General features: G+C 45.2%; 1 protein-coding gene across 2 annotated transcripts in view; it reads left to right on the forward strand.

Moving 5' to 3' along the window:
* Positions 1–26,763, forward strand: part of AFAP1L1 (actin filament associated protein 1 like 1) — a 66,915-nt gene extending 40,152 nt beyond the window's left edge. Inside the window, exons 10-19 of one of the 2 annotated variants that reach the window (XM_025387962.1) lie at positions 3,028–3,121; positions 3,358–3,510; positions 4,907–5,118; positions 6,736–6,881; positions 7,553–7,625; positions 9,749–9,860; positions 16,761–16,925; positions 19,365–19,543; positions 22,617–22,745; positions 25,008–26,763. In XM_025387962.1, coding sequence (XP_025243747.1) covers positions 3,028–3,121; positions 3,358–3,510; positions 4,907–5,118; positions 6,736–6,881; positions 7,553–7,625; positions 9,749–9,860; positions 16,761–16,925; positions 19,365–19,543; positions 22,617–22,745; positions 25,008–25,031 — 1,287 coding nt within the window. In that variant the 3' untranslated portion in view covers positions 25,032–26,763. The remainder of the gene's footprint in view (positions 1–3,027; positions 3,122–3,357; positions 3,511–4,906; positions 5,119–6,735; positions 6,882–7,552; positions 7,626–9,748; positions 9,861–16,760; positions 16,926–19,364; positions 19,544–22,616; positions 22,746–25,007) is intronic. The other variant, XM_025387963.1, reaches the window with a different exon arrangement.
* The last annotated feature ends 676 nt before the right edge of the window (positions 26,764–27,439 follow it).

The raw sequence follows: 27,439 nt of genomic DNA on the forward strand, positions 1-27,439 counted from the left end.
ACGGGAGGAGGTCACGTTGCAATCGTGCCATGAAAAATAAGTTGAAATTTGTCAATTAGAAAAGGAGGGTGTATAATCCCAGCACTCTGGGAGGCCAAGGCGGGCACATCACTTCAGCCCAGGAGTTCAAGACCAGCCTGGACAACACAGTGAGACCTCATCTCTAAAACACAAAAATTACAAAACTATTATCCAGGTGTGGTGGCACATGCCTGTAGTCCCCACTACTCAGGAGGCTAAGGTAGGAGAATTGCTTGAGCCTGGCAGATGGAGGCTGCAGTGAGCCATGATCGCGCCACTGCACTCCAGCCTGGGCAACAGAGTGAGACCCTGTCTCAGAAAAAAAGAAAGAAAAGAGAGAGAGAAAGAAGAAAGAGAAGGAGGGTGCCTGTCTGGAACATGAGAGAAGCAGGCATTAGCCAGTTGGTCAGGCTGTTGGCAAATATGTCCCAGTACCTACACATTGCCAGGTATTGTGGGTAACAAAGGGCCTTGGACCCAAGTCCTCCCCTTAAGGACATTACAGTCGAGGGGAAGGGTTAAGACCCACAGACACGCGCCTTGCATGATGTAATCAAGGCTTGTATTTATAGACTGTGACTGCATGCCCTGCAGTGTACTAAACGCTTTACGTGTATTAACTGAGGTGATTTTCATAAGAACTCTTTGGGTAGGTACATTTTCAGAGGAGAAAGCTAAGACAGAGATTTGCCCAAGGTCACATAGTAAATAAGAACCATAGCCAGGATTTGAACCCAGATGGTCTAGTTCTTGATGACCATGTTGCCCCTCCTCTCAAGGTCAGGATCCTGGGCACCTGCTTGACAGGTACTCGGTGAGTACCCAGGGCACCCCAGGAACTGTGCTAGCCATTGAAATGCAGTCCAAACACAAACAGGTGCAAGCCCTGCCCTCACAGCACTTCCAGCCCAGTAGGAAGTAGACGTGAATCAAACAGTCACACGGACTTATAAATGCCAAGCTGTGTAAATGCTAGGAGGGAAAAGTACCAGGTACCCTAGGGCCCTGCCTCTGCCTCAGCGCCCCAAGAAGGCTTCTCTGAGGAAGTGATATTTCAAATGAAGATGAAAAATTAGCAGGGAAGAGGAGGGAAAAGGCACTCTAAGCAGAGGGAAAAGGCGCAGGAGCAGGAAGAAGCATGGAAGTGAAAACGGCCAGTATGGCTACGCTCAGAGAGAAAGGAGAGCCCACCAGCCTGTTAGAGTATTGCAGAAAGCTACAGTGAGTGGAACAGGGGCCCACACTGGCTGGAAGGACGAGAACGGTGAGGGAAATGGACACCTATGTTGAGCCTTAAGGCGTAGGCAAGATTTCACTGAGGCAAAGGTGGGCCAAGGGGAGGGAACAGAAGCAAAGGTATGGGATCAGGCAGAGTCAACAGGAGTGGAAGACGTGCCCAGGTGGATGCAGGAGGAGAAGCTCAACCCTATCCTCACTTAGCCTTTGCCATGCGTGAGGCCAGAGGGAAAGCAACGTTGACGGTGTCAGTGTGTGAGTGTGTGTGTGCACACACTTGCCAGCGCATGCTGTGGTGCAGTTTGAAGGATGTGTAGAGAGGAAGAAGAGGCAAGCTGGTAGAGTTGAGATTTCCTGTGGCTGAGCATCCACAGGGAGGGTAACTAGGATGTTGGGGGTGGTATTTTGGGTGGAGAGTGAGGGTGAGGACGTGATATTGGTAGGTCTCTTCTCCACAGAATCATGTGATTGCAGCGTCACCATCGAGTTCATTCCAAAGTGCTCACGGTACCTCTTTGTATTTGCTCTATCTTGATGAAAAATGTACCATCTGTACACCATTGCCGAACACATGGAGCCATAGCTTCTGTTTCACCATTTGAAGAGGTGATTCTTCATACTCGACAGTCCTGTCCCCTTTCTGACAGCTGTCATGTTTCCAGCTCTTTGGACATTGAGAGGTGCCCATGATCGCCTGTCCTCTCCGTCCCCCGTTGCTTATGGTGAAGCAGCCCTGAGCCTGGTTTGAGAGGATCTTGGCAGGAAAGGCTTTGGGGCCTCAGAGCTCTGTAATTCCACCTTCTTAAGTGGGTGGATGTCATTTAATCCTGGCCCAAGTGTGGCTGGCACAGTTTAGCTCCTTGAAGAAAGATGGCAGCACACCACACAGGTGTTAGAAATGATACAGTCCGTGGGCCTTCACTTGGGCTGGCTCCCTCACAGCAGCCCTCTGAAGTGGGTGGAATTCAAGTGAGAAAACCCAGCCTTGGGGAGACAGAAGCACTTTCCCACATTCCCATAGCTAATAAGTGGTAAGAGAGTCATCATTACTTCCACTCTACATCCCATGGTACCTAGTAGACACTTAATGGACCTTGTATGAATGAATTGATGAATGGTCTAGAGTTGGTGTCACGAGTAAAACTAATTTGGGCTGGAAATGAAATTGTTGACATGTTGTGTGTGCGTGTGTGGGTGTGTGTCCCCTTCCCATCCTCTTCTCCGAGTTAGGATCATAATGGACTCCTGCTGGTCACCAGGTCCCACCATGACTATTTTGAAAATGTCTGCCAGCTCATCTGTTTTTCCCCATCCTCACTGTCATCTTGGTTCATGCTCTTGTTGAGTCTCATCATGACCAGGATGACACTCTCTTAAGTGGCTCTTTTGCTTCCAGTCTTGTCCCCTCTTTTCTATCCCCACAATGCCACTGGAAGTAACTTCCTAAACCAATTTGGATTACATTAGTGTTCCACTTAAATACTTTCCCAGCTCCCTGTCACCTGCCAAATACAGTCCAAATTCCTAAGACATTCATTTCAAAGTGTTATAATTAATGGACTGTGAATTGCCCAAAGACATAACCATATCTAAGTCATGGTTGTCTTTCCAATACCTGGTATGGTATCAGGCACAGGATAATTGCTGACAAACATTTGTTAACTAATTATCATGTGCTGGGGGAGTTGGAGGGAGATCGAACCAATAAAGGGAAATTTGGGTACCTCCAAATGTGCCCTCTGATGGGGGACTGTCTGTGTCCCTCCTCAGAGGCTGTCCCAAGAGAAGCAGACCTCAGATTCTGACAGCGTTGGCATGGGCGACAACTGTTCTACCCTTGGCCGCCGGGAGACCTGTGATCATGGTAGGAGCCTCTGGGGGCTCAGGCTGGGGAATGCTGGAACTGGGCAGGGCCCTGCCCATGGGCACACAGCGGCAGAGTAGGTTCTGATCATTCTGGAGACCTGGGTAGGGTGACCTGGCCTGCCATCCCTGGAGCTGCAGGCCCATCCTGTGTGCAGGCTGAAAAGGCCACAGGGAAGACTAAGGATGGGTGAGACTCAGGGCTCCCTCCACTCCCCTGACCCATTTCCCCAACAGGCAAAGGGAAGAAGAGCAGCCTGGCAGAACTGAAGGGCTCAATGAGCAGGGCCGCAGGCCGCAAGATCACCCGTATCATCAGCTTTTCCAAGAAGAAGCCACTGGCCGATGACCTGCAGACGTCCTCCACCGAGGAGGAGGTTCCCTGCTGTGGTGGGTCCAGGGCACGGGGATGAAGGGTGTTCAGGTCCTGTGGGCGCGGGCTTCTGGGGCTGAGGCCAGGAGACCTCATGCCTCATCCACCTCACCCCCAGGGCAGGGGAGGGGATCCCAGCCTACTGGGAGGCTAAGCCCCACTCCATTAACACTCTAGGCTTTCCCATCACTTCTCTTTCCAGAGGCCCTGACACTCAACCAAAGGAAAAGCCAGCTGACCACTGTATTTCTATGCTCCCTGTGACCTTAGTCCAAATCACCGCCCATCTCTGGGCCTCAGTTTCTCAGTTTCCTCCACGATAACAAGACAGGGGTATCTCATTTCCCAGCATAGAGCGTGCCAGGTGTATAAGTAACAACCCATATTATAGGGAAATTTATTGGAGAAAAATATTTAGGTACTTTTTATTATAAATGCATTCAATGTGAATTAAAAGTGATTTGAAGGGGAAAACATTATTCTGCTCATGTAAATGTAGTGTTCCATGTACTAGAATCCAGTTTTTAAAAATCATATATTTTGGATATGCAGTAATATTCTAACCCTGAAAAAAATATTATAAAAGTACATGGCGAGACCAGGTGCAGTGGCTCACCTCTGTAATCCCAGCACTTTGGGAGGCCGAGGCGGGAGGATCGCTTGAGCCCTGGAGTTTGAGTCCAGCCTGGGTAACATGGTGAAACCCTGTCTATACCAAAAATACAAAAATTAGCCAAGCATGGTGGTGTATGCCTGTAATCCCAGCTACTTGGGAGGCTGAGGTGGGAGGATCACTTGAGCCATGATAGAGACACCATACTCCAGCTTGGGTGACAGAGGGAGACCCAGTCTCAAAAAATAAATACATAAATAAATATATGGTTACAAAGAAATATTTTGTAATCAGTGAATCAGAGTGCATCATGGTAAAAATAAACAAATTTAAATCTAAAACATTAAGAGGGAATTCTAAACCTGTGGGTCATTAGCTACATAGCAGCTGTGCCTTGGTCAATTTTAGGATTATGTCGGCGAGACATTTTTGTTCCCACACGCTGCCACTGGGTGTCAGCATCATCCATTATTTTCCATCTTTCAGTAACAGTTTTGATTTGGGGAGAAAAGGCAAAAGAGTTGTGTTTTTTATATCATACGCAGTAGTTGCTGCCCTTTTCATCAAGCTTGGTGTGGCCCAAAGGCTGTGCAGACATGTACGAATGCCATTATCAGTCCTTGTTTCACAGGTAAGAAATAAACTCAGAAAAGCATGCCCAAGGTCACCCTGAGGTCACAGGGGAGAGAAAGCTAACCAGGACCCTGAGGTCTTCTTTCCAGCAGACACAAGGAGCCGCCTTGCGTCCCCATGCTGTCCCGGGGCAGGCTGTGGGAACCTCACACCACTGTCCCCTCCAGGCTACCTGAACGTGCTGGTGAACCAGGGCTGGAAGGAACGCTGGTGCCGCCTGAAGTGCAACACTCTGTATTTCCACAAGGACCACACGGACCTGCGAACCCACGTAAACGCCATCGTCCTGCAAGGCTGTGAGGTGGCCCCGGGCTTTGGGCCCCGACACCCGTTTGCCTTCAGGATCCTGCGCAACCGGCAGGAGGTGGCCATCTTGGAGGTGAGAGGAGAGGGTGGGATGCGGGTGGTGCTTGGTCTGGGGACTCTGGTCTGAGTGTTGTGTTTATGTTTGGGGGAGCCCTTGCTGCTGACACCATGGGGACTGAAGGGGAAGGAAAACAAGCCCCACTCCTGTCAGGTGACCCAAGTAGGATTATAAGACAACATACAAGACACCCACTTAATTTGAATTTCAGGTAAGCCATGAACATTACCCGGAATGTTTTCATAAAAATATAGGTATGTGCCACGCAAGATTGGAGCTCTATCGATACTAAACTATTATTGTTCATCTGACATTCAAATTAAACAAAACATTCTGTATTTTTATTCACTAAATCTGGCAGCACCAGAACCAAGGTTTGTTTTTTCTCCCTCACCTTAAAATCCCAAGCCTGAAAGGCATCTAGTCTAGTCTAGTCCATTCAGACTCTGGAATCCCCTCTAAGACCTTTCACCAGTACCCTCCTCTGGTGGAGGAGAAGGTCCATGCCCCTCCCATTGAGCAATTCAAATTTTAGACAGATTTTCCCCATACTGAGTTGAAATCTTTGAGCTCCAGGAAGGCAATAACTAGGCCTATTCTGCATACTTTTGTTTTTCCAGAGCTCACCAGGATGTCCTGCACTAGAATACTATGGGCTCTAGAAATATTTGTTGAACAAATGAGTGAATGAAGTATGATTTCATTTCACCGATTCACTGTCCTTACTCACGGGCAGTAGCCTCCTCTCTGAGGTCACGCAGAATACGTGGACTCTCTTCCACATGGCAACCCTTTGGCAATTTAGAATTTTAAATGTTAACACTAGAGGAAAACAGAAAACTAATTTCTCCCATTACAGATAGGAAACTGAGGCCAAGGCAGCCATGTGCTTTATCCAGGGGTCCACCAGTGGTCTCTTGGTCTTGTCCTAGAACCTGACCTCTTGGTCTTGTTTTCTGCCCAAGACCCACTGCCTCTCTCAGTTCTTAAATTTCAAAGAATATCTTCTGTGTAACTCACTTTTATTTTTGGTAGTTTGAGATAGGTCTCTTATTTCTCTTATACATGAGCAAAAAATGTGCTTTATTTATTCAAGTTTAGTATTTGTGTGCTAATTTAATTTTATAAGATGCTCTTTAAATGAGAATTAACATAAGTCCACATTTAGTTGACTGGCAACTTCTTGGAGATTTTCCTATATACAGTATTGTAATTATTTGGCAATTATAACACCAGAAAAAATTTTGATTGAGTTATATGAGAAATGACCTCTTCTAATAAAAAATAAATAGTTTTTAAAAATTCAGAGAACACCCAAATGTTGGTTTTATATCCTAATGGTTGGGGAAGGCTCTGAGAATGGAAAGTGAGGGTAGGGAGGCCTCTGTCTTAGAGAGGTCATCAGGGAGGGCCTCTCTGAGGAGGTGACATTTGAATGGAAACCTGAATAGATGGAAGAAGGGAGCCTCTTGGATTTCTGGATGTGTGCTGTAATCTTATTCCTCTTTGACCCCTGAGTATCGGGTACATAGTCAGTACTTACAAATATTTCTGGGTTTGGCTGAAGTCAATAGGTCTCCAGAAGCTCTGACAGTAGGAAAATGAACTCTACCTTTGCCTCCTGTCCTTCAGGCAAGCTGTTCAGAGGACATGGGTCGCTGGCTCGGGCTGCTGCTGGTGGAGATGGGCTCCAGAGTCACTCCAGAGGCGCTGCACTATGACTACGTGGATGTGGAGACCTTAACCAGCATCGTCAGTGCTGGGCGCAACTCCTTCCTGTAAGTGTCAGCTGCACCGGCCGCACCTGCCCAGGACCTTTCCTGTCTCCATCCCTCTCAGAGGCTGAGTACAGCCCTGGGCACTGGGAGGGAAGGGAGGAGCTAAGGAAAGCTCTGCTTCCTTGGGAAGTTGGAATGGGTGTCTTCCTCTTACAGCAAAGAGTGGGGAGCTGGCTGAAGGAGGTAGCCCAGGGTCAGAGGCAAGCTGTGGATGGAAGGAGCAAAAGTAGAGAAGCCTTGAAGTAGTGGCCTGGGTTCTGCCCTCATGCCACGGGACTTTAAGCTTTCACACACTTGATCATGGGCACATGGCTAGTATATGGCATTCAGGTACTAGAAGAGCCAGGTTCGAGTCCCAGCTTGGTCACCACCAGCAGTGGAAGCTTGCACTGGTTGCTTGCCATCTCAGATCTCTGTTTTCTGACTCATAGAATGGTGGTGATGAATTACCTGCCTTGCAGGTTGTTATGAGAATCACATTGGTCCTGTCTGTGACACCCTAACACAGCCCATGACACAGTGCTTCCTGCCATCTTGCTTTTACTAATCTTCTGACCTGCCTTAAGAGTTTCTGCCAGAATCAATGAGAGTGGTAGACAGGAAAACACTGTGAGTCGAAAAGCATCATTGTCATTGTCATTGTCATTGTCGTTGTACCTTTTATTTTCTAGATATGCAAGATCCTGCCAGAATCAGTGGCCTGAGCCCCGAGTTTATGATGATGTTCCTTATGAAAAGATGCAGGTACAGTCCCTTGGGGCTGCCCAGGAATGTGACAAAGGCCACTTATTAGCTCTCCCTCTTTCTGCTCTCTTTACCTTCTCCTCAGAGAGATCATTTTCATTTAAGCAGCAGTAGCTAGAAGGGGAGCCCCTTCTTATCATAGAGCATGGCTCAGGATGAGGAATCCCTGGCACAGGAGGCTGGGTGGTGCAGTGGAAAGAGACCCAGGGTGGGAGGAAGAAAGGGCTCTGTAAACTGCCAAGCACTACCAAAAGGTGAGGCATCGTCTCCAGTTTGAGCAAGCTGCTGGGTCCTGTTTACCGCTCTGTGAACTTATCCTCCTGATTCTGTGGTGTCTGGGGCAGGTGCTGACTCTGGGGTCAACCTGCAAGCCTTCACCTAGTGACTTCGTGATCTGGGAGCTTCAGCTCCCAGGCCAGTCTCCATGTTTTGCTTGCTAAGCCAGGGAGATACCAACTTACTAATTTACAGTGAGGCCTGAGTAGCCATCACATGACCTGGAATGCTCCTGGCAGCATGCCCTGTGTTGTCTCCTCCCTCAGAAAGCAAGAGGAGAGCCACATTCCAACCAGACGCTGGTGGGTGGGTCAGGCCTCACCATTAGCAGGAGAGAGAGGCAATTAAGCTGTGTCTGCAGATGTGTCTGCGGACAGGACCTCTGCCTTGGATGGTGCTCGATGACACACTGAGTTTTCACCTCTAGGACTCCCTTTTCTGGAAATTTCTCCAGTCATCCTTCTGTTCATATGATCTTTCTTCAGACTCAGATAAACCTGTGGATGCCGCTTGAGGTTTTTCTCAGTTGCAGAGTTTAGTGGCAAGATAGCTTAGCACTTAAGGATGTGAAGTTTGAGTCAGACTCAGGGCTGCTGGTCTTCGCTTCCTGACTCCAAAAGGATATGATAAAACCTTCTTGGATGGCTGCAAGAATTAAATAATACTTTATGTAAGAAAGTTTAGGCAAGGTCTGGGTGCCATGGCTCATGCCTATAATCCTGGTACTTTGGGAGGCTGAGGTGGGTGGATCACTTGAGGCCAGGAGCTCGAGTCCAGCCTGACCAACATGGCAAAACCTCGTCTCTACTTAAAAACTACAAAAATTAGTCAGACATAGTGGCACATGCCTGGGGTCCCAGCTACTTGGGAGGCTGAGGCAGGAAGATTGCTTGAACCCAGGAGGTGGAGGTTGCAGTGAGCCAAGATCATGCCACTGAACTCCAGCCTGGGCAACAGAGCGAGACTCTGTCTCAAAAAAAAAAAAAAAAAAAAATGTAGGCTGGGCACAGTGGTGGCTCACACCTGTAATCCTAGCACTTAGGGAAGCTGAGGTGGTGGATCACTTAAGCCCAGGAGTTTGAGACCAGCCTGGCCAACATGGCAAAACCCTGTCACTACAAAAACTAGCCGGGCATGGTGGTGCGCACCTGTTGTCCCAGCTACTCAGGAGGCTGAGGTGGGAGGATCGCTTGAGTCCAGGAGGTTGAGGCTGCAGTGAGCCATGATCACACCACTGCACTCAAAAGAAGAAATTAGCACAGTGCCTAGACATTGGAAGTTCTTATACAGAGGAGTAAATAGTACTGTTGTTGACAACATCATTATTATATTACATTATTATCACATTTAACTCATGGTTTCCTAAGCTTTCACTGGATTTTTAGTATTCTTAATATTCTTCATGCACAAATGTATAGTTAATCTATTAAGTTATGTCACTTCTATCACTGGCTCATCTCATCCAGGACTTTTCTTCTTGAGGGAAGACTCTTTTCTTTTTGAGGCAATTCAGAAAATCAGGATACTTCCAAATGTTCTAAAGACAAAAATATCTATGATAAATCAAATATAGCCACCCACAGTCTTTTCAGATTTTCTAATTTTCGTCTCAGCAGGTACTACAGTTTAGGGTTGCCTTCTGCTGCCCCCAGCAGAAAAGTATGAGGTTCAAATGATACACTGCTAGCAAAAGTGCTTTATGATTTTTGAGTGCTATGCAAGTCTAAAAATGTAAGACCAAAATCTCAGAGCAAGAAGACCCCATACTGAGCAAAGACGGTAGTACAGCCTGCATTGATGAGTCTGCGCCTGCCTGAACTTGACTGTCTTCCTCCATCTCCCACCAGGACGAGGAGCCCGAGCGCCCCACAGGGGCCCAGGTGAAGCGTCACGCCTCCTCCTGCAGTGAGAAGTCCCATCGGGTGGATCCGCAGGTCAAAGTCAAACGCCATGCCTCCAGTGAGTTGTGTGTGGGCCTCCCCTGCTGACTAGGGAGGAAGGGAAGGAAGCAGTCTATAGGAGGGATCTCAAAATCAGTTCCTCTGGTGGGTAAATAAATGAGCAAAGTGAGATGCAAGAAAATAGTCTACCCTAAGAAAAATCACAGAGCAAGCACAATGAAAAAGGGCAGCTAGCATGTGGCCTCAGAGGAAAAATGACAGGGAGTTGGGGGGTGGGGAGGTACTATAGGAAACTGATACCCAGTCTCCTCAGGTCCCAACTATAGGGGAGGCTGCTGCTCAGCTCCAGCAGACGATCCCCATGAAGCAGTACCAGGCCCCTAACACCAGATTTGCTAATTACTTAAAAGAGACCAGAAATCTAGACTTTAGGTGAAATCTGCTTATTTTTTAATATCAGCAACTATTTTTTTTTTTTAATTTAGCACTGAATGAGGCCAAATAGAGAGAGAGAGAGAGAGACTGTTGACAAGCTGTATCTGTTTCAGAGGCTAACAATTTGTGATTTCTGATCTGGGGTAGTAAGTGGAGAACTGAACCCATCCGAATACCCTGGAGCCAGCTGCTGTGAAAGCCACAGCTCACCTTGGTGTCCTGCCCTAGCTCTGCCTAGCACCCCACAGGAGCTCAGTGAATTGCCTGATTGCCACACTGCACAGTAATGTGGATAACTAAGTATGCCAGGCAACTCTGTTGTAAATTCTGTTTTACTTCCAACAGTAATCTGTGCTCCTGTGTGATTTCTTTTTATGAAGAAGCCAGCTTCCTGTGGGACAGCATGTTCCAAAAGTTTTTTCTTTGTTCCTTTACATTTATTCCCCCTGCATCTCAACAGAGTCAAGTTCTGTTCTGTGCTTTTTGTAAACTTACTTTTATATTTTAATACCTATTTTTAAAAATACTTTTCTATATTATGGCTCCATTTCATTTGTATAGATCATCCCTTCTGAGGGTCAGGAAATCTGTATTCCATTCCTCATTCCTCCCTTGACTACTGAATTACTGTGTACCTCTGGGAAAAGTCCTTTCCCCTCTCTGGGCCTGAGTTTCCTCTCTGAACAATCAGAAGGTTGTTGTGTAACTTTGCACTCTACTCTCAGAGATACTGGAAATGCAGGGCCTTGTGAAATGCCCATTTTAAAATGGAAATCTAAACTGAAAAAAGCATGTCAGATTAAAGAAATCACCGAATGTCAATGACAACAACAAAAAACTAACAAACATACACAAAAAAGTAGACCCTTTCTTCAGATCAAATCTCATATGAAAGTCAAGTTTATAAAATAAAATAAAAGTGGAGCTACTCTGGTTAAGGCCCACTTGGACTCCACTTCTCCTGTTAGCCATCACCGCGGGGTCATAAGGTTCCTTGAAGGGCAGTGGGAAACCACGGTGGAAGACTGCTAATGAATTCCAACAAGGTTGTTTTTTAGATGAAGAAACTGAAGAAAATAAAAGAGAAGATATCTTAATCCATTTCTCTTGCTATAACAAAATCCCATAAGCTAGGTAACTTATAAATAACAGAAATTTATTTCTCATTGTTCTGGAGGCTGGGAAGTCTGAGATCAAGGTGGCAGCCAATTTGGTGTCTGGTGAGGGCCTGTTTCCTGGTGATGACCATCTTTTTGCTCCCTGGGGTCTCTTTCCCAAGGGCACTAATCCCACCCATGAGGGCTCCACCCTGGTGACCTAATCACCTACCAAAGGCCCCACCTCCAAGTGCCATCACATAGGCGATTAGGTTTCAACATATGAATTTTGGGGTATGTAAACATCTAGTCTATAACCAAAGGATTTTGCCCACGATCATGTATTAATTGCCTATTGCTACATAAGAAATTACCCAAAATTTAGCTCCTCTAAACAATAAGCAGGAACATGTGTCATGTCACATGGTTTCTGTGGATCAGGAATCCTAAATGGTTTGGATAGGTAGTTCTGGCTTGGGGTCTCTCATGAGATCTCAAGATGTTGGCTGGTCATCTGAAGTCATCCAAAGTCTTGACAGGCTGAAGGATCCACTTCTAAGATGACTCACTGCATGCCTGGCAAGTTTGTGCTAGGTGTTGGAAGGAGGCCTCAGTTCTTTGCCATGGGGATCTCTTCATAGAGTTGCTTGTCCTTGTGATGTGACAGCTGGCTTCCCCCAGAGCAAGCAACCCAAGAAGGAACAGCAAGGCTGATGCTGCAAGGTCTTTTATGACCTATGGTTAGAAGTTACACTCTGTCATTCTGCAATATCCTAATGGTTACACAGGTCAGCACTGTTTAGTGTGGGAGGGGACTGTAAAAGGGCATGAATATTAGGAAGCAAGAATCATGGAGGCCAAGTAGATTGCTGAGAAAAATGGTGGTGTGAGAAGCTGCATGGACCCACTCCCTAGCAAAACAGCTGTAGCTGGTAAAATTTATTAAAACAAACAATTATGTAAAGTCTGGAAATTTTCCTGAGGGCAAATGAAGAAACATTTATTCTAGAAAATTTGCTAAATCTTAGTAAGAACAGTGAGAGTTTGTGGCATTTGAGGCACAACCTACCCCTTTATTCCCCAACTCAGTTTGAAAGAATCTTCACTCCAGGCACATCTGGACAAGAAAACAGGGCTCCTTCTTTCCCCAGCTGCCAGTGAAGGGCTACAGTATCTCCCCCGGAAGGGCAGGCTGCCAGTATTTTTTGTCATACCCAGCTCCATGCTGCAGAGGCTAAATTCCAGGTGATTGCAGCCAAGAGGGAGGAAGCGCCCTTTCTCTACCCAGATGATAGAGCAAAGGCTTTGCCCCAGGTAGGGTAAGCCAAGAATACTGGGGCCCTGATTGCCCTCATCCCAGCTCACTTGTAGGGCAGAGGTTGCATGCTGGGAGAGACAAGCAGAGTAGACCGGAGGTTACTGCCCCCACCCAGCACCCTGCTCATAACAGGAATGTCACTCCAAGAGAAACAGGCTCTTAATTTGTTTTGTGCTGCTATAACAGAATACCAGAGACTGGGTAATTTATAATGAACAGAAATTATTAGCTCCTGGTCTAGAGGCTGGAGAAATCCAAGATCAAGCTGTTGACCTCTAGCAAGGGCCTTCTTGCTGCATCATCACATGGAAGAAAACAGAAGGGCAAAGAGGCAAAAGGGGGTTGAATTTGCCCTTTTTTAACGGCATTAATCCCACCCATGAAGGCAAAGCCCTCATGGCCTAAATCACCTCTCAAAGTCCTATCTTTTCATACTGTTACAATTGCAATTAAATTTCAACATGAGTGTTGGAGGGGACGAACATTCAAACAACAGCACAGGCCATTGTTGCCACCCCTGGATCCAGAGCAGTGACTCAGAGATTTTGCCCAGTGGGGAAGGGCAGGCCATAAGAACAGAGCACTCCAAAGCTCTTCCTCAAAAGAACTGACTTTAGTTGGAACAGTGTGGGAAAGTGTAAACCAAAGGGTGCTCTCAAAAACAATGGAGATTTGGTGGTTATGAGAACAATAAACTAAACCACAGGCTAGTTTATCAGAGAGAACCACAGAAAGAGACAGCTAAAAATACCCTCAGCTGGGTGTGATGGCTCACCCCTGTCATCCCAACACTTTAGGAGGCTGAGGCAGGTGGATCACTTGAGGCCAGGAGTTAAAGACCAGCCTAGCCAACATGGCAAAACCCTGTCTCTACTAAAAATACAAAAATTAGCCAGGCATGGTGGCGGGCACCTGTAATCCCAGCTACTCGGGAGGCTGAAGCACAAGAATCACTTGAACCCAAGAGGCAGAGGTTGCAGTGAGCTGTGATCGTGCCACTGCACTCCAGCCTGAGTGACAGAGTGAGACCCTGTCGCAAAAAAAGAAAAAAAAAATTTTTTTAAAGAAATTGTTTTAAATAAAAAGAGCCCTGCTAGGGTTAGAATAAATCTCAAAGATGAGCCTCCACAACTATCCTATAAAGGGGCTGAATTTAACTGGATCAGACTGTGGAGTAATTTATGCATTGTCAAAATCAATAGAGCAAACACCTGACAATTAGTAGAGCCTAACAGCTGGGTGTAATAGCAACAGAGGCAGACTGCTTAACAGGAGATTAGGGAAAGAGTCAGAAATCCCTGCTAATACGCTGTCACCCCAGAGTGACTGTACACATGCCAAGGCTATGGCCTCTGAGGAGCAACATCAGTGCCTTCATACTTCAAGAGGAAGTAGACTACACTAAAATAGTTCAGACAAGTCACTAAACAAATAAGAAAGTAACCCAACAACCCAGTTGGGGGGATGCATATCAAAAGATACTATAATATATTCTCTAAAATGACTAGTTTTCAACAAAAAATTATGAGACGCACGAAGAAGCAGGAAAATGTGACCCATACAGAGGGGAAAAAATCAAGCCATAGAAACTGCCTGAGAGAGGGCCCAAATGTAGAATTTAACAAAGATTTCAAAGCAGCCATTATAAATTATTTAAAGAACTTAAGGAAACCATGCTTAAAGAAATAAAGGAATGGAAGATGACAGTATATTAAGAGATAGTCTATATTATGAATAGCCTATATTATTGGTAGTCTCTATCAATATATTATTGATAATAGTCCATTCCTCCTGCTATAACAAAATTCCATAAGCTGGGTAACTTATAAACAAAAGAAATGTATTTCTCATTGTTCTGGAGAAATTGGCTTCATACTGCAGGAGGAAATAGACTATGCTGAGTACTACACTACACTATACTGTACACTACAGTATAGGTACATGGAACTACACTATAGTTATATGAAATATAGCTATCCTATATTATACTATACTACATAGTACAGTCACATGGAATATATTATTGATAATATATTGATAGAGGCCTCCAACAGAAAGATAGAAATTATAAAAGGAATAACCAAATAAAAATCATGAGGCCAAAAAGTACAATAACTGAAATGAAAAACTCACTCAGTGGGCACAACAGTAAATTTGACCTGGTAGAAGAATCAGTGAACTTGATGATAGAAAAATAGAGATTATGCAAACCAAAGAGCAGAGAGGAAAAAAGAATGAAGAAAAATGACAGAGCCTCAGAGCATTGTGGAACACCATTAAGTGCACAAACATATGTGTACAGGGAGTACTAGAAGGAGAAGAGAGAGAGATGAGCATAAAAAATATTCAAATAATGGCTGAAACTTGCCAAATTTATTGAAAAACATTAATCTATACATCCACGAAGCTCAGTGAAATCCAAGTAAGATAAAGGCAAGGAGATCTACAAAAGATACATCATGGTAAAAATGCTTATACCAAAGACAAGGAAAAAATGTTGAAGGCAGAAGAGAAAATCAAGCCATCATGTATAAGAGAATCCCAGTAACATTAACAGCTGACTTCTCATCAGTAACAATGAAAGCCAGAAGGCCCTCCATGCTGTATTTATGATCACGCTTGAACTGCAGGGTAGTTGTGTCAGGAACTGATTTTCGCATGGGTCACTGGGTGACCACTGCAATCCCTACAGCAGCTGGCTAGACAAGACCCCCAATTATCATAAACTGCAGGAATTATTCTGCACCAACTTATATAAAGCAGCATGCAGTTCTGTATAGCGCGCGCGCGCGCACACACACACACACACACACACACACACACACAAAAGTAAAACTTTCCCCAAGAGGTTGAACTATGGCCTTGAACCAGCTAGAGCAGTATTGCACAGCATGGACCCTGGAGTCAGAAAGACATGGAGACATGGGTTTAACCTTGGCTCTGCCACCATTAGCAGTGGGACTTAACTGCTGTGTACCTCAGTTTCCTCAACAATAGAAGAAAACTAATTATAGTATAAGTTTTGTGGGCTGGGCACAGTGGCTCACTCCTGTAATCCCAGCACTTTGGGAGGCTGAGGCAGGCTGATCACTTGAGGTCAGGAGTTCGAGAACAGCCTGACCAACATGGTGAAACCCCATCTCTACTAAAAATACAAAAATTAGCTGGGCATGGTGGCATGCACCTGTAGTCCCAGCTACTCTACTTGGGAGGTTGAGGCAGGAGAATCACTTGAACCCCAGAGGTGGAGGTTGCAGTGAGCCGAGATCACGCCACTGCACTCCAGCCTGGGTGACAGAGCAAGACTCTGTCTCAAAAAAATCAATTAAAAAAATAACTTTCATGATGACTAAGTGGGAATGCAAGTAAATGGCTCAGCATATAGTGCCTAGTGTATAGTAAATAATACATTTTTGCCATAATTATTTGTTTTTATTGTCCATCATAGTGTTGAACCTACAGTAGACCACCAGGTCCCTCCCTCCCCCAACCCCTTCCCCAGTAATAAAATGGATAACTGACTGTAGCTCAAAGTCTAGAATCTCTGGAGATCTGAGTTATACGGAACGGTCTCCTTGTCTTATAGATATCTGAAAACTGACTATAAAACTTGTTCTTTTAAAACCAAAGTATGTTCTACATCACAAATTTGTTTTTAATAATATTATCATTATTACCTAACCCTTACTATTTGCCTACTATACTAAGTGCTTTTCATTAATCATCTCATTCAACCCTTACCACAACTCTATGAGGTAAATTGTATCCATATCCTTGTTTACAAATAAGGAAACTAAGGTCAAGGGGGAAAGGCACAGTAAAACACTACCAGTCTCTTTTGCCTAATGTCACACAACCAGGAAGGTCAAAAATGCCCAAATCTCAGGCTGTCTGTTCCAAGGCCTTGCTCCTAGTCCCTGTGCCCTATGGCCTCCCTTTTGCTTCTTAATTCCTTAGAGGATTCACACTAAATATATCTAAGGGACTTGGTCTAAATATTTCCATTTTATAGATGGAGAACTTGGGGCTGAGAGAGAAGCTGACACCACCCAAGTACCTTTGCCAGAGGTCAGAACTGAGGGCCTTTCCCTTCCCCACACCTCTGCAGGTGCCAATCAATACAAGTATGGCAAGAACCGAGCGGAGGAGGATGCCCGGAGGTACTTGGTAGAAAAAGAGAAGCTGGAGAAAGAGAAAGAGACGATTCGGACAGAGCTGATAGCACTGAGACAGGAGAAGAGGGAACTGAAAGAAGCCATTCGGAGCAGCCCAGGTACCTATGTGATTGTGGTCCTGAGCACCTATGGGTGGCCAGCTCATCCTTGGGCACAGTAAAGGCAGGTCTCTTGCACAAGTCACCTTGTTTCCAACCCAAGAAAAGTGGGCTTCTCCTCCCCTTCGCCTTCTCCTCCCCTTCGCCTTCTCCTCCTCGTCCTCTTCTCCTCTTCATCGTTATCATCATCATTCCTCCCAATTAAAGAAAGTGTCATCAATTTAATAACTTGTTTTGGAGGGATGAAAAAGCATCACAATAATGTATACATTTAATATAGTAAGCAGCAATCTGATTTTAGAAATGTGAAGCATAGAAGTGTGCCTTAGAATCAAAGAAATAAGAGATGTCATTTTGAACTCCACCTTTATTCATTCACAGATATATGTGAGACATTGGTCCTAGTGCAGGGAATAATGGACATGATGCTTTCCCAGGATCCTCTTCTGAAACCAGGGACCTCAGCAGGCCCTGCCTGCTCTGGGCTTCTCCACACCCTATTTTCTGCTGTGTTTCCTTTGCATTCTAACTGCAGTTCAACACACTTTAAGCCTAAGGTTTCTCCACGTGCCGGAGGGAGCAGAAGTCCTGTTGCTATAGAACATGTCCACAAACATGTAGCCCTATGAGAATCTGGTGGACCTATGGACCCTTTTCTAAGAAGAAACACCACAGTTCACAATGCTGCAAAAAAAAAGTTCAGGAGCTCATGTGGCTGCCTCTGGAGCCTATCCATAGATTGCCTAAGACTCCATGAACCTCAGATTAAGAACTTCTGGTTTAAAGGAGAAGACTTGTTCTGTGTGGCCAAGAACCAGAATCAACAGGAGGAAGGCACAGGAAGACAGTTTGGTTTCCATATAAAGAATTTTCTGAGAGTCAGAACCAGGATTTGGAGCAAGTTGACTATCCTTGTCCTGCTCAATTTTTTCCCCTATGGCACTATTACTTGGTAACATATCAGATTATTTATTATATTTATTATTTATTGTTTGCCACAGACACACAAATGTAAGCACCATAAGGGCAAGGATCTTTGCCTGCTTTGTTCACTGATACATCTAGGGCCGAGGACAATGCCTGATACATGGTAAGCACGCATTAAATACATGGTGAATGATGAATATAAAGAATTCAACATTACTGGAAAACCCTCCAGCACAGCCTCCCTCAGGGCAAAGAATGGAACTGATTTTTAAACCTGGTAAGACCCAACACAGCACTTGGCATGAGAAAGGTACTAATATAGGTTTGTTAGATTAAATTGAAAAAGTGAGCTGGGTGCCATGGTTCACGCCTGTAATCCTAGCACTTTGGGAAACTGAGGCAGGAGGACTGTTTGAGTGCAGGAGTTCGACACCAGCCTGAGCAACATAATGAGACTTCATCTCTATTTTTCTGTGTCTGTAAAGCCCTGCTATGACACTTGTTTACAAGTAACAGAAACCAAAGCTAAACTGGCAGAGAAATGAAAAGAAGATGTAATTGGAAAATTGAGTGATCTGGTGTAGTGGGGTCCAGGGACTTAAATGATGTCACCAGGAAGCTTATTTCTCATACTCATGCTTCTACCCTTCTCTCCTTTGGTTTCATTCTCCCCTTGTGATGCCACAATGGCTGCACAGTGCCAGCCCTCCCAGCCAACCCAAGCAGAGAGAGCTTCTCCTCCCAGCAACCACCACAAAACCCTCTGGATTCACTCTGATTGGTCCCACTTTCATCCTTCATCCAATCACTGTCACCAGAAGATGAGCTGTGATTATGGGGCAGACCTAAGTTATGTGCCAAACCCTTGAACTAGAAGCAGAGTCAGCCCCACTCAAACTAGAGAGAATGGGGCTGGGGGGCAGGTGCAGTGGCTCATGCCTGTAATCCCAGCACTTTGGGAGGCCAAGGCTAGTGGATTACTTGAGGTCAGCAATTTGAGACTAGGCTGGCCAATATGGCAAAACCCCATCTCTACTAAATATACAAAAATTAGCTGGGCATGCTGGGGTGTGCCTGTAGTCCCAGCTACTCGGGAGGCTGAGGCAGGAGGATTGCTTGACCCCAGGAGGCAGAGGTTGCAGTGAGCTGAGATCACCCACTGCACTCCAGCCTGGGTGACAGAGTGAGACTCCATCTCAAAAAAAAGAAAAAGAGAGAAGAGAGACAGAATGAGAAGGGGAAGGTGGTTTCCCAATGAAAACTCAGAGTGCTATTTCCAGGAGATGGTGAAATGGGTACCAGACATATAAAGACCATAATGAGACCTCATCTCATTATGGAGCTGGAACCCCAGTATGGAACTGGAACCCCAAGCCCAGAGTCCATCTCTTAACCAAGACTGGGGACTGGAAAGGCCCACCAGGAGGGGCAGACAAAGGCATCAGGCCCTGCCAGATTCCCCGACACTTCAGGTCAGGTTCAGCTGTTTCTTATCAATGTATCTTGATTCAGGAGCAAAATTAAAGGCTCTGGAAGAAGCCGTGGCCACCCTGGAAGCTCAGTGTCGGTCAAAGGAGGAGCGCCGGATTGACCTGGAGCTGAAGCTGGTGGCCGTGAAGGAGCGCTTGCAGCAGTCCCTGGCAGGAGGGCCGGCCCTGGGGCTCTCCATGAGCAGCAAGCCCAAGAGTGGGGTGAGTCCAGGACCTTCCATGCCAGGGGCAGCTACTCCTGTATCCCTCCACACACTGCAGATCTCTCCTTCATGATCACTCTTTGGAAGTAGGGGTTATGCCCATTTACAGACAAGAAAACTGAAGTCCAAAAAGGTGAAGGGCATGCCATGGGTGGCACAGCTAGGAAGAGGACTCTTGGAGCAATTTCTCTTGATTTTCTGGCCTGTTCTTGTCTCCACAGCAGCATCACCATTTGAATTTTTACCCTAAAGGTGATCTTAGAAATGGCCTTGGGGTTATTGATGATAATAGTAGCTACCATATGTTGAATAACAAGCATGTGTGATCCATTACTACAGGCATCTTAACCTGTATTATCTCACACAATCTTCATGGCAGTCCTATGAGGTAGTTTAGGGGTTGACAGACAAGAAAACTAAGGTTCAGAGATGTCGAATGACTTGCTCAAGGTCACTCAGTGAAGTGGGAGACAGGATTCAAACCCAGGAAGTCTTAACTCCAGAGCCCTGCTCCAAAGCCCTCCAGTGCAACATGGCAAAACCCTGTCTCTACAAAAAAATACAACGGTCTCACATGCCCTCTCCTGGGATCTCCAGGGTACCAGGCCCTGTCCTCAGGGCTCTGTATCCGTTATCTCTAATGCTCCCAGTAACTCTGCGAGGAAGATTCACTCACCTCCAATGGGGCTCTCTCAGAGAGAACTTCCCTGACCTCATCTACACCAGGGTTTCTCAACCTCAGCACTACTGACATTTTGGCCCTGTAACTCCTTCTTATAAGGGACTATTCTGTGTATCAGCAGGATGTTAGGGATCTTAAGGTCCTACCTAAGGATATCAAGTAGAATGTTAAGCAGCATCTCTACCTTCTACTCACTGGTTGCTAGTAGCACCCCCCGACCAGTGACAACCAAAATATCTCCAGAAATTGTCAGATGTTCCCTGGGAGAGCAAAACTGACCCTAGTTGGTCTAAATTACCAACAGCTCCCTCTATTATTCTTCCTCATAGCACTTTACCACAATTTGTGTGTATGTGTGTATATATATATTTGTGTCCTTGCTTGTCCAATGTCTGTCTTCTCCACTAGATTCTATTCTTGTTAAGAATTGGACTACATCCATTTATCATTAAATTCCTGACCCTTTACAGAAAAATAGTGGGAGTGCAAGAAATATTTGTCAAATGAATAAATGTTTTGCCTGCTTTCGGGTGAGGAAATTGGGACTTAAAGAGACGAAATAACTTGTCTGATAAGTATGACTTGTCAGGAGGCAATGTGTCATTATTATTGTTGTCCCAGGTCACATTTCCTGGTCACACCACACCTGATTGAGCCAGTGCTGTGTCTTACACCCCTACACTTCCTTTCCATGGGGTGTTTCCAATCTCATTATATAGATGAAAAACATGTCAGCCAAGGACAAAACTTCCTAGAGTCACAGAGGGCTGGTGGAGGAGCTAGCATTGGTTCATTCATCCCAGCTGCTTCCTCCCACCAGCATGACCTGATATTCCCATTCCAGAGCACTTTTCCCTCAGTTTTGGATCCTTTTGACATTCTTTGGAGATAAAGAGAAGCTTTCTCTAAATTCCTTGCAGGTTTAGCTGTTACGATGTCACCCTTAAGGAACTACATCTAGTAAGGTATTATACTAAGCAATTATCTGGAAAATGTAAGGGGTAAAGGTAATTTCAAAAATGAGAAGGAATACAGGAGAGAGGTTAAAAGTCAGACTGTGGGGCCAGGCAGGGTAACTCATGCCTATAATCCCAGCACTTTGGGAGTCTGAGATGGGCGGATCACTTGAGGCCAGGAGTTTGAAACCATCCTGGCCAACATGGTGAAACCCCATCTCTACTAAAAATACAAAAATTAACTGGGCATGGTGGCACATGCCTGTCGCAGCTACTCAGGAGGCTGAGGTAAGAGAATCACTTGAACCTGGGAGGTGGACCTCCAGCCTTGGAAAGAGAGCAAGACTCTGTCTCACACACACACAAAAAAAAAAAAAGGAAGGAAGGGAGGAAGGGAGGGAGAGAGGGAGGGAGGGAGGGAAAAGAACAAAAGAAAAGGAAGGAAGGAAGAAAGAAAGGAAGGAGGGAAGGAAAGAAAGGAAGAAAGAAAGGGCTATGGGATTGGAATCCTGGTTCTCCCACTCATCAGCCACATGACCTTGCACAGCAATTTGACCTTCCCCATTTCCTCACCTATAAAATGGAATGACTAATAATAGTACCTACTTCATAGGCTTGTTGAGAAGCTAAAGGAGCTAATTCACACAATGCTTTGTAGTGAGGTTCAGTAATTTTAGTTGTCATTATCATTATCTGAAGGTCCTCAAGTATCTTCTGTTCAGTGCTTTTTTTTTTTTTTTGAGACGGAGTCTCGCTCCATCGCCCAGGCTGGAGTGCAGTGGCGCGATCTCGGCTCACTGCAAGCTCCGCCTCCCGGGTTCATGCCATTCTCCTGCCTCAGCCTCCCACGTAGCTGGGACTACAGGCGCCCACCACCACGCCCCGCTAATTCTTTGTATTTTTAGTAGAGACTGGGTTTCATTGTGTTAGCCAGGATGGTCTTGATCTCCTGACCTCGTGATCCGCCTGTCTCGGCCTCCCAAAGTGCTGGGATTACAGGCATGAGCCACCGCGCCTGGCCAATGCCTTTTATTTTAAAGTTCCCATGCTGCTGGGCACAGTAGCTTACACCTGTAATCCCAGGACTTTGGGAGGCCAAGGTGGGTGAACTGCTTGAGCCCAGGAGTTTGAGACCAGCCTGGGCAATTTGGCAAAACCCCATCTCTACTGAAAATACAAACATTAGCCAGGCCCGGTGGTGCACACCTGTAATCCCAGCTACTTGGGAGGCTGAGGTATGAGAATCGCTTGAACCCAGGAGGCAGAGGTTGCAGTGAGCCAAGCTCGTGCCACTGTGCTCCAGCCTGGGTGACAAAGAGAGACTCTCTCTCCAAAATAAAAATAATAAAGTGTCCTCATGCTTTTGAGGGCAGGCTGGGTGTCGGTAGCCATCACCAGATCTCACCTATGTAATTATTTATTGCCATCAACAGGAAACTGCAAATAAACCCAAGAGCAGCGTTCCAGAGCAATCTCTCCCTGTCAACTGTGTTTCTGAGCTGAGGAAGAGGAGCCCATCCATCGTAGCCTCCAACCAAGGAAGGGTGCTACAGAAAGCCAAGGTAGAGCCATAGTTCAGCTTATCAAATCACAGACCTGGTAACCCCCTTTTTATGGAAGTTCACCCAAAACCAAAAAATCAGCTAGTGAGAAAGGTGGAGAATTGCCAATGCATTTATGCAATGAAATTCATGAACCTTCCTCAGAAGCAGTAATCTTCAGATATTATTCAGAACCTATTCACTCTTTGTTAACACATATTTCTAACAAGCTTAATCATCTGGTTTCTGAGCCTACAATGTGTTTTAAGACAGGACAGGTCCCATTTCATTGATGAGGTAACTGAAAATCAAGGACTATGGGACTTGCCCAGGGCTATGCAAGATATCACTGCAAAAGCAAGTAAGTAAACCCACGTCTTCCAATTCTAAGTCCATGGCTCCCTCCAGGATGCTGGTCCACAGTCCCTTCTGTGTGACTCTTGGGGGTCAGCTATGTTTCAGAACTTTTTGGATTTTATAAAGGTAATATGGTACCTACACTAATATATGATGAAAACCCCAATAAGTCCTCAGGTGGTACCATGTAAGCAAACATGTTAATAATTCTACAGCAAGACACAGGAATATTTATAGCACATGGAGTGAATGAAGATTATAAACAGCCTCATATCAGGTCAGGTCAGGTTTTGCCACCAAATGAGTCTATACCAAAACAGTGGAGAAATATTTCGGTTTCACAGCTTTCTGGATTTCTAGATGACACTAAGTGAGACCCTGTCTCAAAAAAAAAAGCACGGCTCTACGTCCCTCAGGTTGGAATTGATTTTCAGAGCCTGAGAGGGAAGAGTCTTTATTCTTTCCTACAGTTAGTCATTAAACAAATATTTGTTGAAGACCTAACATATGTGAGTCTTGTTATAATTTCTGGTTACATAACAGGGAACCCAAAAAAGTCCCTGGTCTCATAGAGTTGGGAAGACAAATACTTTAAATACCACACATAAATAATGTGATGCCAGAGAAGATGAACCTCCCAAAGGGGCTTAAGCACAGTGACAGCAAAGACCCTTTCGAGAAAGTGACACATAAGCAGAGACCTGAATGGAGTGTGAGGGAGAGACCCATGCAGGGGGCTGAGGGAATGACGATCCAGGCAGAGAGAAGAGCAAGTGTCAAGTCCCTGAAGTGGGAAAAAGCTTGGAATGTTTGAGGAACATCAAGAAGATCCAGGTGGTTCCAGTGAAGGGAACAAAGGGTGAGCATTAGGAGATGAGATCAGAGAAGTAACCAGTGAGGGGCCAGATCATCTAGACCAGCAGTCAGCAAACTTTTTCTGTGAAGGGCCAGAGAGTAAATAGTTTAGGCTTTCTGAACCATATGATCTGTTCCACAACCTCTCAGCTCTGCCATTGTCACATGAAAATAGCCATGGACAATGTGTAAATGATGATGAAAACGGCTGTGTCCCAGTAAAACTTTTTATTTTTTTTTAATTTTATTTATTTTTTTTTTTTTGAGATGGAGTCTCGCTCTGTCGCCCAGGCTGGAGTGCAGTGGCACGATCTCAGCTCACTGCAACCTCCGCCTCCTGGGTTCAAGCAATTCTCCTGCCTCAGCCTCCTGTGTAGCTGGGATTACAGGTGCACACCACCATGCTTGAATAATTTTTTTGTATTTTTAGTAGAGACAGGGTTTCACCATGTTGGTCAGGTTGGTCTCGAACTCCTGACCTCGTGATCTGCCCACCTCAGCCTCCCAAAGTGCTGGGATTACAGGCATGAGCCACTGCGCCTAGCCCAATAAAACTTATTTATAGGCACTGAAATTTGAATTTCTTATCATTTTCATGTGTCATGAGATAGTCATCTTCTTTTGATTTTTTTTTTTCAAACATTTAGAATTAAGAAAATCATTCTTAGCTGATGGATTATATGAGAACGGGCAATAGGCCAGACTTGGCCCACAGACTATCATTTACCAGCCTTTTCTCTAAAGCCTTTCAGGCCACTGAGGAACCATGGATCTTGTTGTAACATAATGGATCTTGCTGTGACATGATGGAAGGTTTTGAGCAAAGGGTTTTGGATATAAATTACATTTTTTAAAGACCATTCAGGCAACTATGTTGAGAATGGATGAAGGGACAAGAGAGACCAGCATGGAGAAGTGACTTACTCAGGGCCACAGAAAGAGAGAGGGGGGGCTAGAACCCAATGCAACCTGGCCAGTGGAGATCATCTAACTAGGTGCCATGAAATGTTTTTATCTATGTCACACTAGACCATTCAACAAATTGATTTGTCTTGTCTTTCTGTACTTCAGGAATGGGAAATGAAGAAGACCTAGGAAGAGAATGAGGATTTCATTCCAAAGGAAATATCAGCTTGTCCACCTGAGGAAGAAATGCTTTTTTCACAAGGAGACACCAAGAGAAGACTAGGAAGTAGCCCTCGTTCTCCAGGGCACCCAAAAGACCAGCCTTTATTGTCTGCATGATTTTAGGGGATATGGGGAGGGAAGAAGTAGAAGGGAAGAGGGAAATGGAGAGCATTCTTATGACTTTACAAAGGGTGGAAATGAGGATGGAGGGATTCCCTTCTGAAGAAGAAATGAAAGCACATGTGAATAACCCCTTCCATCCCATTCACAGCATCGCACTCCCAGTCCTTAAGGCAAAGGGAGGCAGTGCTGAAGCATTGGTGGTGCAGTGTAGAGAGACAAGACCTGATAATCTGATCACACTTGTTCCAACTTGATTCATATTGGGCATTACTGACAACCACTGGGCAAGGCAAACAGGTTGAACAATCAATAACATTATCCCTGCCTGCATACATGTGAACAAAAGCTGTAGAGGACATGCAAATTCTACAGTCATTCCTCATTTGCTTTAGACAGAGTGCAGCTACTGGAATCTTCCAGATTTGAGTGTTTTAAAATCAGAGCTCTGAATACACAAAAGGAAAGAGAAATGGAGCAGCTGACATATTTTAAGCTCACAGTGATACTCAGTGACAGGAGCACAGAGCTCTAATGTCCACAATATGTTGTAAGGTAGGGTCTTTCAGTAAATCAAGTCCCTTACCTATGTTCTATGACACTGAGGTTCTTGGAGCTATGGGTTAGAAATCCAGGAGGCAATATGTCATTAATCTAATGAAGTCCTCATCTTGCACTCAGAGGCCCACTAGTCTGCCCTTCTACATACTAAGTAAAACCAAGAGAAAATAAGAGGATGATGGCTTCTTTCTGTCACCTCGGTGCTAAACCTTTTACACACACTTGATACTTTCATAGAGGGACCAAGGACCTCAAGTCCTGGGCAGTCTCCCTACTGTGCTACTCACTACTGTCTCAACACTGTAGGTACTTTATGGGTCTGTATTTAACACATTTCCTTCCAATAAAGATAAAACCACTTAACTCTTAAGAGCCAGTGCTTAGCTCAAGAGGAAAGAAGGAAAATCTCAGAATAACCATGGCCACTTTGCTATAGGGTTTACATATTTTAACCCACCTAAGGTTTTACAGACTTTAGCCTCACTCAAATTTTATCACCCTCTGAGGTAGCTGGAGACCACAGCAGGAAAAATAACCTGACCAGTAATCACCCACTGACTAGTGGCACAGCATAGGACTTAGAGGTTATAAGCCCAGATCCAGATAGGGCTAGGTTTGAGCCCTGCCTCTGATGACCAGCTGGGTGACCTTCGGAAAGTCACTTGACCACTCTGATTCTTGTTTTCTTATCTGTGAAATGGGGCTAACAATTGTTACTTTTCTCCCAAGACTGTTGGGAAGATTTAAAAAGATAATACATAGTAGGCATCTTGCATAGTGTCTGAGAAATAGGAAATGCTCAGTCAATAGTGGCTTTCACTGGCCAGGCATGGTGGTACTCGCCTATAGTCCCAGCTACTCAGGAGGCTGAGGCAGGAGAACCACTTGAGCCCAGGAGTTTGAGACTAGTGCACTATGATCATGCCTGTGAATCACCACTGCACTCCAGCCTAAGCAAATAGCAAGACCCCATCTATTAAAAAAAAAAAAAAAAAGTGGCTCTTATTATTAGCTATATAGGAAATGTGTGACTCACAAGCCTGTGTTCTTTCTACTGAGGAAGAAACTACTCTTACATGGTAATTACAGCCACCAAAAGCTAAAAGGTAACCAATACATAACTGAGAGTTTTCATCCAAATTCCACCTGTGTTTTCACAGCTAAAGGGGCTCACATACTCCAGATTTTCAGTGTTCTTTTCTAAAAATGTGGATCCTGGAATGTCACCTAACTCTCCAACTATGTATTCAGTGTCTGTCATATTCTTTCTTATGCAGTTATTTTGGGGTTGTCTTTTCTCACCAACAGATCTTGAACTCTGAGAGGAGTGGCTGGGGGTGACTAATAATTAACATTTATCAAGCACTCACCATGTGTCAGGCACTGTGTCAGCCATGGCCAGCTTCACAGGCATGCAACCTGTGCAGTCACACAGGGCCCCATGCTCAGAAGGGCCCTGTTCTTGGTTTAATGCTCTACTGCTGCCTTCTTCATAATATTTGAACAAGGGGTTCTGCTTTTCCTCTTGCCTTCTAAATTAGGTAGCCAGTCCTAGTGCTAACTAACCACTTTTCCAGGTACTATCCCTTTAGTTTTCACTAAAACCCTGAGATAAGCTGTATTATCCTAGTTTTCACAGTTCAGGAAATGGAAGCTCAGAGAGGTCAAGTAACTTTCCCAGGCTCACATAGTTC

This window comes from Theropithecus gelada, chromosome 6 (assembly GCF_003255815.1).
Source record: "Theropithecus gelada isolate Dixy chromosome 6, Tgel_1.0, whole genome shotgun sequence".
Classification (NCBI taxonomy): Eukaryota; Metazoa; Chordata; class Mammalia; order Primates; family Cercopithecidae; genus Theropithecus; species Theropithecus gelada.